Raw genomic sequence first — 14,087 nt, 5'->3', positions numbered from 1 at the left:
TGCTCCCCAGTTTTCTGGCTGAGTTACTAAAAGTGATATTAAGCTCTGGGCCAAACACATATGGTAGAGGATATTAACTGATAAGGGTAAAAGCTGGCAACGTTTGTACAGTAGAAAGTGATGTTTTGATTTTCTGGAATCAGGAAGTATTCTCCAGTGAACTTGAATTTCTGTGTGTGCTACTTTGTTCCAGCAAAGTGGGCAGTCACTTTGAGTCAATGACACCCTAATGCAGGGTTACAGGTGCTTTCATTTTTTGGTGAAAATACTAGGAGGACTGTTGGAAAAAAATAGTAAGTGTTAAGGACTGAATAATCATACTGCTTAGTTACAGGTTTTGTTAGTGTTTGGGCAATGGGTGAAGCACGTGCTAGGAATTTTTGGTTAGTTTTTTAGTGGGGAAAAGGGAACTGGTTTCTGAAGGAATGCAGGAGCTTCACTGTGGAAGACTTTGTGCTGTCCAGATCTGGAGGAAGGTGAAAGTGTCTGAGATTGTGTCCCAGAAGCCTTTCTGGGGAATCCTCTGCTAGCACTGCTTCTGATTGTGCACCAAGGGGAGCAGTGGAGTGGGACAGTTGCGTTGCAGAGGGAGCACCACTGAGCCTTGGCTGCCACATCCACCTTGGGCTGGGTTGCACTCTGCCTTGTTATGGCCACCAGTGTCTGGTGACAGTGGTGACACCAGTTCTGGTGAGCCTGATGGCTCAATCAGAAATGACTATCTAGCCTTTACCCCAGAAAGTCATGCATAGCTGCTTCTTTCTGAACCAGTGATTACCATGGGAATCACAAATGCAGTCTGGTTGGGTTTTTTTGGGCATGAAGGCTCCAGATGTCAGGCAGTCTGGTTGATGTTAGTTATTTGCATGATAGTTCTCTGCCCTTTTCTTCCCACTCATTCATTCTTATAATCTTTAATGTATGGTAAGAGATAATAGGCTGAGAGAAGATAAAGTCAGCAAGCTGAACTAGTCCAGTGTCTCTTTTATGAGGCATGCTTTGGTTTTTGGGTCTCTGGACAGATTGGATACAACAGTCTCTTCTGGATTAAAAAGCTTTGTTAAAACACTCCACAAAGTATGTGTACTGGGAATGCAGAGCATGTTCCTTTGCAGAACTGGGACATTGGAGTCACAGGACATGCAATAAAATAAAAGGCAAAAGCTTATTATATTATTTTTTTAATAGTGGAATGGACACACATGTGAAATGCTCTGGATGTGTGATACTGAGAAAAAAACAAGGCAAACATCTTAAAATAGCAGTCCAAAGTAACAGTCTCGGAGTGTACACCAGTCTGAGTTTACAGGGCTATGCTAATCAGTGATGCTGAGTAACAAGGTGATTAGAATGTGGCATGTTGATGTTGCTGCTGTAGAAAAACACATCAAGCCAATATTTGTGCCAGATGGAAAAAACATGGTTTCAGTAAAAAACTCACAAATCTTCTGAAATAATTTAATGAATAATGTATTAAGAATACAAAATGGAGGCTGTAGGACAACTGTAAGTATCAAGTGTGATATTTCTGTTACATTTTGAATCTCATTTGGTTAGACCAGTAACTGCTTCCACTTAAGTTTGCTGTTTGCACAATTACTTTTGTTTCTGCAGGTCTGTGCATCTCTATTAAGTGTAGTTCAGTGTGTGGGGGCAGAGGTTTCAAATATTTTCATCCTTGAGTTTTTTGATGAAGCATTACTTCCTGCTATATAAATAATGAAATAATGATTATATGAAACAATAAGTTACACAGTTCATTACAGGTTTTATAAAAGGTTGAAATGCATTAATAAAATTTAGCATCTGCTTTTGTAGCTAGTTTTGGTGTTAGATGTTGAAGTGTGAAATAGTTGCTCATATATCAGTAAACACTGCAAGTTGGAACAGAGCCAGTGTAGCTTTGGGAGGTTCATACTGAATTTTAATACAATATACTCTTTAAAAAAACTTACAGTTTTTGTGTAAATACATTAATAACAGGTGTTTACTGTAATCTTATTCCTAGTTCATTCCTAATTCAATATGGAAAACATGTTGAAGTGCTCTTATGTAACATAGTGGATCTGAAATAAGTACTAAAGGAAAAATACATTGTATTTCATATCTGTATTTCTAAGTATTTCATATCATAATTTCATTTTATGCAGCAGCATAAAAAATATTGCACCAGTTTTCTCTAGGCTTGTGTCCACTGACAACATTGTGATTTAGAGGAACCTAGGAATATAAAGTGTACACCTACCACATTATACCACATTGCTCCTGCTAAAAAAATGTTTTCCCTGAAACTCAGGTGATTTAATACTTCAGAATTGATGTGACTTCTGTGGTACATACAGAAGTTTTACAGCAGCATAAGCTCACATCTATGATAAATAAGGAAGGTGTTAAGCTTTCATTAAATCAAATTATTGTCCTACTATTATTTGTAATAGCCAGTTGGTCAGAAATACTCATTAGGTGGCTGGTGCATTCATTCTGAGATGCCTTTAAAATTGTTATTGTACAACTACATTTCCTAGTGGCATGTGTTGCCTGTAGTTGTTGCTGCATTGAAGGAAACTCATAGTAGGATGCTTTTTAAGCTTAATTTTGACTGAAACTCTCATATTGTTAAGACAAGACAAGTAACACTGGCTGAACTGGTCTGTCTTACAGAGGTCAGCAGGCTGCATAGATTTAAAATTAATGCTCTACTGGAAGTGTTTCAACAGATATGTACTACCAGTGCTTTTGCTTGGAAGGGTTTGTTGTTTCTTCTGTGTAAAATAAAGTTTCTAGAGCTAGAAACGCCAAGGAGTGCAAAGAGATCAAGGTGACTTCGTGTGGAGTGTGGGACCAGCTTGGATATCCTATTTCTTCTTAACACAGACAAACAGCCCTAGGATGTGCTCTCCTCACAGGCCAGCAGGCACAGGACAGAGAATTGGCTAGAGGTGCTTAATAGCTCACCCTGACAATATCTGACAACAGTTCAAAAGATAGAACATTCATTTTTGTTCTGTTTGTGGTATGTTACTTAAGATTAGGCCAATAGCTTCAGTGAACTAATTCTTAACTCAGAACTTTAGGTGTGGTATTCTATCAATTTGAACTCTTTAAATATACGCAAATAGTTTTGGGGTTTTTTTCTTCCCATTAGAAGACTATTTGTTGTTTGCAGTCATTAGTTTGTTAAGTAATATTTGGGAGAAACTTCTTCTCGGAAACTGGTTGAATAGAGATGGAGTAGGTGATTTTATTTGTTTAAGAAGCACATTCATGTAACAATATTGCAAGACATAAAGGGGAAGAGACCTTTGAGATTGAACATGAAGATCCTATCTTGTTCCTTTCTTTCTGTCTTTGTGATTTTGTACTTGTAAAACCTGTGTTGAGACCATTGTGCTTGCATCTCTTGATTTGCAGAGTGATGGTAAGGCTGGTCACTCACTAAATTTCTGAGTGTGCTTCCAGAGACAGAACTAACAGTCAAAGCTATTCTGGTTTAGTGGCAGCAGTTTGCGTAAAAATTGGTTTGTAGATAGGAATATTTAAAAGTCTAAATTGAGAGTGGAGTAGCCCTGCAGAGAGGGACCTGGGGTGCTGGTGAACAACAGGCTCCACATCTGTCAGCAGGGTGACAAGTGTCATTCTAGGGTACATCAAACACGGCACAAACAGGCAGTCAACAGAGGGATCATCTTCTGCATTTAGTGTTGATGAGGCCTTGCCTGAAGCACTGAGAGCAGTTCTGGGCCTCACACTTTAGGAGGACACTGGGATGCACTCTGAGGAGGGCAGCAGAGTTGGTGGAAGGGCTGGAAGGGCTGTCCTGTGAGGGGCAGGTGAGGAGTCTGGGTTTGTCCAGTTTGGAGAAAAGGAGGCTGAGGGGTGACCTCACTGCTCCCTGCAGCTTCCTGGGGAGGGGAATTGGAGAGGAACATGCTGATCTCTTCTCCCTGGCACCTGGTGACAGGACACATGGGAAGGGCTCACAGCTGTGCCAGAGGATGTTCAGACTTGACATTAGGAGACATTTCTTTATTGAGAGAGTGTTTGAACACTAGAACAGGCCTCCCAGAGAGGTGGTTGATGCCCCGAGTATTTCAGTGTTTAGCTGGCATTTGGCCAATGCCCTCCAAAACATACTTTAGCTTTTTTGCTAGCCCAGAATTAATCAGTTTAACTTCATGATTCTTGTAGGTCCCTTCCAACTGGAATCTTCTAGCCTAGCCTAGCCCTAGGGAAGTGAAGTTTGGCTCAGTATGGGAGTCCAAATGCTTCAAAAGTCATGTCACTGGCGGTTTTTTTGGGATCGATAGGAGCTATCATAGAGGAAGTAATTTTCATAATCAGCTAGGGTATTTAGATGTCTCTAGCATTACAGTATGAAATATGGAATTTAAGGAGATAATTTGGGTCTGGAAGGTCCTGAAATCAGTTAAACAGATAATATAGAGTAATCACTTACAGAGCAAGTTATACAACCTGTGTCTTTCTTATTGCACAATGAAAACTTGAGAAATTGAACAAATTATGAGGAAACAGAACCGGAGAAGTTAGAAGCTTGCCTCCAAGGGCAGGGTGCAATGATTTATTTCTCAGGAACTCACTCTAAGTCAGCAATGTACTCTTCAGTATTGGGAATCAATTAACATTAATATACATAATTACATTGGTTTGAGGTATAAAAGTAGTCCTTTTTTTCCATCATATTTAGGCTTTCAAATTATTTGCTGTAATTTAAGTGCTTAGTCCTTACTATAATTCATTTGAGATAAAGACCATGTTGCAGTCCCACTAGTATTTGCTTCAGTTTCAATCTGTGGAGCAGCTGAGTCAAGTTTTATGATTCTCTAATGTAAAAATTCTTTATTGTTTCAAAAAAATGTGTTGGTAGAAAAAGAGCTATTTGAAAGCTATGACGATCTCATTCATGAGTGTAAAGAATGTGTTCAGCGTGTTCAGTACCATAATGTAAGCAAATAATGTAATGGAGTGTTCTTTTCCAGGTGCAGTTAAGTAATGCTCTGTGAAAATGTGTATCTCCAAAGTTGAAATAAATAAGGAAGTGACTATATTGGAGTTTTGTTATTGACAAACAACTTCAAAGACAACAAAATACTCAGAAATTTTCTCTGTTGTTGAAAATGCTGAAAAAATGTGTAAATGGAAAGATGAAAGCAGTTCTAGAAAATAACTGAAAAACTGCAGTCATAAACAATGGTAAATGTGTTGTAGATCGCTATATGCATTGACAGCTTTATAGTTTAGTGCTGGTATTTACAAAACTACAGGTTTCTAAATCAAACTAAAAAAGAAAAGTTTCTTCTGTCTTTAAAATTATTATATACTCAAGATTGGCATACTTCCTCAGGGGAGGACTGTTGCTTCCTGGGGGGGGAAAAAAAAAAAAAAAAAGGCAAAAGCTCTGATACTCCCTTCTATTTCCTTTTAATTTTTTTCTGAAATCAAATACTGTGATACTTAGTGAGATTTTAATGCAGAAAATTGCAACAACTCTGAAGCCAAGCTGCTTAGCTTTCTGTGGGACCTTGCCTGTTCCCTCCTTAATCCTAACCCATAAGGTCACTCGTTCTCTGTCGCTCCTCATCCATCCTGAGGCAGTGCTCCATGCTCTCCAAGTAGTCTCTCGTGTAAAGGGCAACTCCCTCTCCTTGGCTTCCTGGACTGCTTTTCCCGAGGAGTTGGAGCTCTCCATTGCATAGCTCCAGTCCTGCCTCTGTGATCCGGACGATATCCTCGCCTTACATCTGCACACAGACACCCAACTCACCATGTTTATTCCCCACTCTACATGCAGTAATACACAGGCATGTCACTCAGCATGCTGAAGTCCTGCAAAGAATTTGTGGGACTTTTCTCACATTGGTGTTTTGTAGGAGCCTTCTTGCCCATCTGTACCTGCTGTTTTGTTTTCTTTGTCATTGATCTCTTCCAATTTTACCATGCCCTTTCCTTAGCAGTCTCCTTCATTGCTCCCTCAGGACTGTGGGCCTACACCATCCTGTGTAGTTCCTAGTTTAAAGCCCTCCTGACTTCCTGATGAAGTCAGTCATCTTACTGGCAAAAATACTTCTATTCTGCTTAGGAAGGGACTTCCTATCTTTCAAGCAGATGGTGGTCTGCAAAAAAACATCCCATGGTTGTAGAATCCAGACCCCTATGGCCAACACTGGTTCTGCAGCTACTTATCAGCCTGTATTGTCAGTGTTCTCCTTGTACCATTTCCCTTCACTGGCAGGATTAAGGATGACACAGCCTGGTCCCTTGTGCTTCTCATGTCTGCCCCCAGAGCTCTGTAGCCCCTTTTGGCACTGTCCAGGTTTCCCCTGGCAGTGTCATTGGTGCCCACATTTCTTGTGACATTGTCTCTGCTGTTAATCCCTGTACTTACCTATACCCAGAAATTTGGATGGATTTGCTTTTTGCAGTCCCTGAACTACAAGAGACATTTATAGGAGTTTCTGGCATACATTCTAGTCCTCAGTTTCTGTGGATTGTTAGCCATAGTTTTATTAATGTATTTAGTTAGTTAGTTAGTTATGTATTTATGTATTTATTTATTTCTTCCTTCTTGTTATTCATGTAGATACTCAGCTTTTCCTTCTGTTTTTCATTTTGTTTGTCTGTTTCCACAGCATATTTAACAGGATATGCTGTTTTCTAGCGTATTTAAGGTTTCTCACTGTGTTTCTGTTGGAGGGCTGTAACAATATATCATGACATCAGATGTGCCATTGGCTCCTTTTGAAACTAAATTCAATTTATTGTCAAAAGCTGGGCTTGTGTAATATTGTGTCATTGGTGTATCTGCATGGGATGACATTCACTGTGCGCTAAAGCCAAAGGTCACGTTTCAATACCAGGAGCTATAAATCTAGGAATTTAGTTTGTCTGTTGTGAACTAAGTCTTTGTAGTGATCTCTGTTGCCTCTTTTGTGAACACTTTGTCATCACTTTGGTATGGCTGAAGGTCTAGCTGGAAGGAGTTTAAGAGGGTAAAAACCTGAGCTCATTGGCATGATTATTTCTTTTAAAGCCAAAATATGTGTGAAAACTTTCTCTATTTGCAATATTTTTTTCCTTAAGGTCAGCTTCCCTGAGGAATTTGGCCTGTACATTGATGCTGATTTAAAAAAAGATGATGTGAACATTATAAGCTGAAATTTTTCTCAGTTTATTGTCCCATCCAGTATTTTTTCTTCCATTCTAGGTCTAATAAGTGTCTAATAATTATGGTTGCAAGAACTTTGGCAAATCTGCCTTTTAATTGAAAATAGACTAAAACATTCTTTTCCTGGATGGTTGTGTTGTACTGTAGGCAGTAAAATCTTAGATGAGTTTCTATTAGAAATTGAAATACTAGACTCCAAAATTATTCAAAAAGAATGCCAGCCTTTTCTTTGTAAGTGTAAAACTTTCATAGCTGAATTTTGCAAGCTTCACAGTGCAGTTTATGGCGTGACACAGTCAGTTTCTATTAACATTAAACAGTTTTGTCAACAGCTGATGGCAGTGGAATTATAACTAGATCTATTTATAAAATTCATTAATGAGATAAAAAATATTGGATGTTTTCCTCTGTGCTAATTGACATATAGAACAACTGTGTATGCTGCCTCACTGCATTTTGCTACTTTAAAAAATAAATTGCAATATGAAAATAATACTGCAACTGTGTTCCCTGAATATTTCCTTTTCCCTTTCATTCCAAACTCTCTTCAGTAACCTTGCAGTACTTCCCCATGTTCCACATGCCTCTCCTTCTCCAGAAAGACCTTATAGTATTTGTTTTAATCTGAAGATGATCAGATTGACTCTGCAGCCTACTGTATTTAGAAAAAAGTCTCTATGATACTTCTGTATGATACTCTGAAATTAGTTGGGGTTTTCTGCTCAGGAGTAATGTGTATACAGGAGGAATTTAGTCCCTAAGGCAGATGCAAAAATGGGATTTTACACCATCCTGTTATATTGTTGTGCTGGTGTCAGATATGCATGTTTGAGGATTTAACTTCTGGGATATTATTCTGATATGCTGGATTATTTTTTCCCCTTATAAATGGTTCTATATTTCATTTAGAAATAAATAGTGTAGGTTTTGGGGGGAGAAGTTTAATAAATTGGTCTCCTAATGAAACATGAGTTTAGATGGCTTGCCAAAGACAAAACCTCCTGTGTCTGGCTAAAGTTTAAGATAGACTTGTGAATGCTATCTTTCCAAAACAGCTCTACTGAAATTTTTTGAGTAGATTGTTTCATTCATACCTACATGAAAAATTCTTCTCTGGTGACAGCTCTGGAGACATGTTTTGTCTTTGTTGTACAGAGTAACTCAGATTAATTGTACTGTAAGAAATCTCTACCTTCCACGTACAGAATTAGGTCAATAGTTGGATTGTTTTCAATTAAATGAAAGACATAATATCCTTTTAAAGTGTTTTTTATTAATCTGTGTTTGAAGTGTAGCTGACAGTGGCATGAGGTAGCGAGGGTAGCCATTTGAGAGTACAGACTGATAAAAAGGTGCTTCAGCTTCATGATTATTTGTTACCTAGGGAGTTCCTGAGTCAGAAGTACTAGTTCTTAGTAGCTCTTCAGGATTTTTTTTTTTTTTTTTTTGCAAGACTTGTCCATTCACTGTTAAACCACATAAGTTTTTTTTTTTGCTTATAACGTTTACCGAAAGAATACATAGGTTAACTATGTTATAGGTTATTTGTTATAGGTTAGCGTGCTCATTGAAGAAGATCTTTGTTTTTCCTCTTTCTATATAATGCTGTATGGTTTTTACATTGAAAGAGTTTGTGCAGCTCTGTTAACTGTGTCTCTTTACATGTTCCTCCTCAGACTCCTAGTGCTTCAGGACCCTTCACTGTATTCATTCTTTCAGTGTTTGTTTTGTTTCCTACCTTTTTGATGTTAATGCCCTTCTCTAAACCTTTTGCATGTCAAATACATTGTCCTTGAGGTCAACAAATTGCATTCTTTTAAGTGGATTTAATCAGTGGCATTAACAATCCAGTCTACTCCTTTGCTAAGTGACATTGTGTTCAGCAGCTGCTGAACACTTAGTTTGTATTTCCCTCAATCTTGCTGTACTGACCCCAAAATCTCATTTCTGTGTGCATTTGCAAACCAGGAAAGCTTTTTACCCATGTGCATCTCTCTCACTCTATATTTTACCATTATAAAATGGTAATATATTCACTCTATAATTTACCATTGTTCTAATCTGCATCTCTCAAGGTTTCTCTCTTGGTTTGGCACAGCCTGGTGTTTGGTAGCAGTGGGGCCACAGAGGCGGTGTCTGTGAGAAGCTGCCAGAAGCTTCCACCGTGTCCGGCAGAGCCAACCCCTGATGGCTCTGAAGGTGGACATGCTGCTGGCCAAAGCTGGGCCCATTTGAGATGATGGCTAACCTCTGTGATAACTTATTTAAGAAGAAAATCAAACCAAAGTGGGGTGCAGTGTTAATTCCAGCTAAGGAGGAGGAACACGAGAGGGAAACAACGTGGAGACACCGCAGTCAGTGGAGAAGCAGGGGCAGGAGGTGCTCCAGGCGCTGGAGCCGAGGTTCCCCTGCAGGCCGTGCTGATGACCATGGTGAAGCAGCCGTGCCCCGCAGCCCATGGGGATCCCTGGGGAATGCAGAGATCCACCCACAGCCCCTGGGGGAGGTGCCCACACTGGGGCGGTGGGTGCCTGGAGGAGGCCGTGATGCAGTGGGAGACCCGGAGGAGAGCGAGGGCCCTGCTTCCAGGGCGGAGCAGCCTGTCCTTGGAGATGCAGCCCGTGGAAGAGAGAGCCACGCCACAGCAGTTTGGGGAGCGCTGTGCGCCCGTGGGGGTAATTCATGTTGCAGCAGGTGCGCTTTGGCTGCTGCTCATGAGATGCTTGAAGGGGAAGGGACCCCTTGGCCTCACAGGGGAAGGATTCCTCTCCTGGAGCAGTGGAAGAAAATCTTGGTGATTAACTGACCAAACCACCATACCTGATCTCCCTGCACTGTCCCTGGGAAGGAGGGAGGAGTTGGGAGGAAATGGTGTTTTAAAGGTTTATTTTACATCTCATTATCCTCCTCTGATTCTGTTAATAATAAATTCACTTTCTACCTCTTAAGTTGAGCTTATTTTGCCCTTGGAGTATTTTCTCCCCCTCCTTAACTCATGGAGCCTTCATTACATTTTTCTCTCTCTGCTCAGCTGTTGGCAGGGGAGGGTGAATGAGTTCTTAGGTGCCACGCATTTGCTCAGTGTCAAACCATGACAGTTTATTTTCCAGTTCTTCACATTTGATTTCCCTGTTTACTACTTTGATACAGCATCTTCATCATCATTGTCTTCATCACCTCATCTATCAGAGTCCAGCTGATATTCCTGGGACTCTCCATTGAGTGCCAATTTTGTCCTGTATAAACTAATCATCATATTTCAGCTAAAACTTTCTCAAGTACCTTTGAGGTTTCAAAGCTAAACACCATTCAGTCCTCACAATTTGTTCTCATTTCATTTATTCTCAACAACCTCTTCTTCTGACACCTCAAAAAAGAGATTCATTGACTCTTTCACGAAGTAGTATTTCATCCTGGAAGTGTCTGAAGGTCTAAGGTAGTGATCACAGAAGGGAAAAAAAATTTTTTTCTTGTACAAGCTCCTTTTATATGGTGACTGTTGTTTACTTTTTCTGATAAGCTTGCTGACTCCAATGTATATGAAAGAGGATTTGTTACTGGTCTTCCCTCAGCTTTTTTTTAGCATGCCTTTAATGTGGCTCTGTTTTGATTTATTTGAGTTCACAGTCCCTTGTGTATTCCTTATATGACACAGCTTCTTCAAGGTCTGCTTTCAAGCAGCTATTTTGCCACTTAGCTATGAATGCTTACATTTTCTTTTTTCTCAACTGTTTTGTGACGGGTAGTAGACGTTTTTTCCTTACATAAATTATTTTAAGTTTATAAGAAATGCAGTGATTGGAATGAGATTGTTTCAGGTAGCATATGGAGGTAGTTTTGACTGCACTTGATATTTGCAGATATGAGATTAATTTAAAATTATCTTAGTTCCTGAAAAAGTAATGAGATACTTGGTAAATATCAAGAAGACAGCAAGGGTGTCATTAAAAGCTTATGTGTTTGTTCTGATTATGGCTGAAATAGAGTTGATTTTCTTCACAGTAGCTGTTATGGGGCTGTGTTTTGGATTTGTGGTAGAAACAGTGTTGATAACATATCCCAACATAGCTGTGCAGTTATTGTGATAAGGAATGGAATAGGTGATCTCTTGAAGTACCTCGTAGCTCTGCAGTTCAATCTCAGCTGGTCCTGTCAGCTTGAACTTGAGGACTTCAGTATCAGTGGTGCAAAGCTGAAGCTGTAGAGTCAAACCTCCTGATCAGGATATCAATATGATAGGGAAATGTTAAGGTGTAGGAGAGAAGCCACCCATTTTGAACAGGAGTAACAGTGTGAGGGTTTAGGTCCTCATATGTAGACTGACTACATCATTACTTTATTAGGATTATATGTAGCAATAGGAATGCTTGAATACAAAAAAATAATATATTTTAGTGAATCTAGTGTAGTAGGACATCTCTTTCTCTTCTAAAAATAAATAAAACTGCTAATAAAACTTTGAGGTAGTAATGTGTATGAGATTTCTTTCTTGTTGATAGCTATATTATTTTTATACTTGTTGTTTTCATATACTTTTAGATAAGAAATTCTCACATTTCTGCTCAAGAAAATAGCAGTTTTCTTACATAGTTTATTAATTAGAAAACCTAGACATTTGACTATACTAATTATCTGAAAGTGGTTGGATTTTACCTTCCTCAGAGAAGTACCTTAAAAATGACTGTAGAAAAAGGGGCAAACTCGTCATTTATATACCAGGTGTGTCATCTATAGGTCTGTATACTTTTAAATCACCATGTGCATTTTTGTTTTGTTTTCTCTCAGGAAAGGAGACAGAGAAAGCCAAAGATCGATGTGAAAAAGCTACTATGAAACTTCATATGTTGCACAACCAGTATGTGTTGGCACTGAAAGGAGCACAATTACATCAGCACCAATATTATGATACTACGCTTCCTCTGTTACTTGATTCACTACAGAAGATGCAAGAAGAAATGATTAAAGCCCTGTAAGATGTATTCTTACATATTTCTAACTAGTACAATTTTCTATGTGTAGTATTCTAATTAATTTATAGAAATAGTTGAAAATAAGAAACTGTGATTAATTACTTACATATCAGGGGATAACAGTTGAAAAAAGTCTATCTAAATAATGCAGATGGTAGTTCTGAGTGTTTACTTAAGCCTATCAACAAGACACCATCTTAAAAATACTTACAGATTGACTGCAGTGTTTATATTTGATTTTTCCTTCGATTTGTAGACTACAGCAAGTTTGTTGTCTCTCAGGTAGTCATTATTATGAAATTTCACCAGCAAGAAATATGGGTTAAAATGCCATGAAATGTCTTGAAAGTGATTGTGGAGGAGGGCCAAGCCACCTGCATAGTTAATGATACGGGTGAGAGGTTTAACAGGATTGTGTTAACTTGATCTCACTGTAAGGAGTCTTCCCTTAAAAATACTACTCTTTCCTAAAAGAGCATTTTTACATCGTTACAGAGTATGTGCAAAGTGATGATATCTGAGAACAGATATCGAGGACTTCTAGCCCTCATTTCTGGTGTGTAACCACCATTCTGCCTCTTTGTCTTAGCTTAAAAATGAAGGGTCGTTACCTTTTTTGTAAGTGTTCTTCATTTGGGTGAAACATTCTACTTTAATTCATTTTCTTGCCTATTCTGTAGTCCATGTTTGTCTTGATTTCAGTGCACAGGAAGTGAGGGAGAGCTGGAGATTCCACATTTTACATGGTGCAGGCATCATTAGCTTCCCTATGCAGTATCATTTTAATTTTTTTGGTTCAGGTGCTGGTATTGAAATGAACATTTGTAGTACTCCCTGTACAGTCCTTTTAATTTTGTTTGTAAGGTCACAGGAAAAGGCTACAGTTAAATCTGTGTGCTCTAATTAAGGTGATTCTTTTAGAATCATGAAATATAATAATTAACTGAAGAAATTTATGATGGAACAAGAACTTATTGAAACCACTCATCTTTGCTCTGCCTGGAGATTTTACACAACCTGTAAATAATATTTTTGGCACTACACAGACATTTTTGTGAGTTCTGAATGTATTGTAAAATTACTATATTATAATAAATATAACACATATAGAGATGCTGATTTCAGTTGTAGTGCTTAGTGTGACAACCTCTGTGAAACAAAACTTCCTCAATAACCCTAATTTTGTGGGTCAGTTAGTTTTTTAAACTTGAATAAGTGTAGATTAATATTGCTAATTTTTTTTTTTTTTTTGTCATTGTAATTGATATAGATTATCTTTCTCTTGGATATGGCATTGCTGTAGTTGATGGTTAGCTATTTTTTCATCACAACCCATGAACTATTTTCTGGAACATATTCACACATGAGATTCCCAGAAAGGACAAGATTTAATGCCTTCTCTTGTCTGTTTTCTGCTCAGAACAAATGCACTGAAGAAATCCTATCACACCATTCTTTTTTACGGAGCAAACATAACTTGAGATCTTATCCAGGAAAAATGTATTTATACTTTTTTTATCTGCATATTTGGCTAGCCAGAATTCATCAGTGTTTTTTGAACAGCCACCATGCTTCAGATCCTGGAAAGCTAGCAAATTTATTAGATATAAAAATGAAATAGGAAATAATTATGAAGATACATTATGAAGGAAAACTAAAAATTAAGGCAAATATTAGGATGTTCCGAGCATGTGTCACTGGATGCTATTAAGATTAGTGTCACAGTACTGCCTCTTCCTCTGCCATTGACTTTTCATTTGGTTTTTCTCACTCTTGGAAGCAGGTAAAGACAAGGTTGGGTGGCTTGTGCTTTCTCACTGCAACTTCTTGGTTAATTTTCTCTCCTCTTGTAAATGTATGCCTATTTGTGATTTATCCCTATTTTTGTCTGAATGACAAATAATATGCATAAAAAAAGGTTAAAACAATACGGA

General features: G+C 38.4%; 1 protein-coding gene across 4 annotated transcripts in view; it reads left to right on the top strand.

The window, feature by feature from the left end:
- The window catches only part of FER (FER tyrosine kinase), a 151,599-nt gene that overhangs the window by 26,859 nt on the left and 110,653 nt on the right, over positions 1-14,087 (top strand). For 3 of the 4 annotated variants that reach the window (XM_058826024.1, XM_058826022.1, XM_058826023.1), the window contains one exon: positions 11,969-12,152. In XM_058826024.1, coding sequence (XP_058682007.1) covers positions 11,969-12,152 — 184 coding nt within the window. Of the gene's footprint in view, positions 1-9,258; positions 9,981-11,968; positions 12,153-14,087 lie in introns of those variants that run through there. The other variant, XM_058826025.1, reaches the window with a different exon arrangement.

This window comes from Poecile atricapillus, chromosome Z, assembly GCF_030490865.1.
Source record: "Poecile atricapillus isolate bPoeAtr1 chromosome Z, bPoeAtr1.hap1, whole genome shotgun sequence".
NCBI lineage: Eukaryota > Metazoa > Chordata > Aves > Passeriformes > Paridae > Poecile > Poecile atricapillus.
The sequence above is the reverse complement of the archived record's forward strand: the minus strand, read 5'-3'. Positions and strand labels throughout refer to the sequence as shown.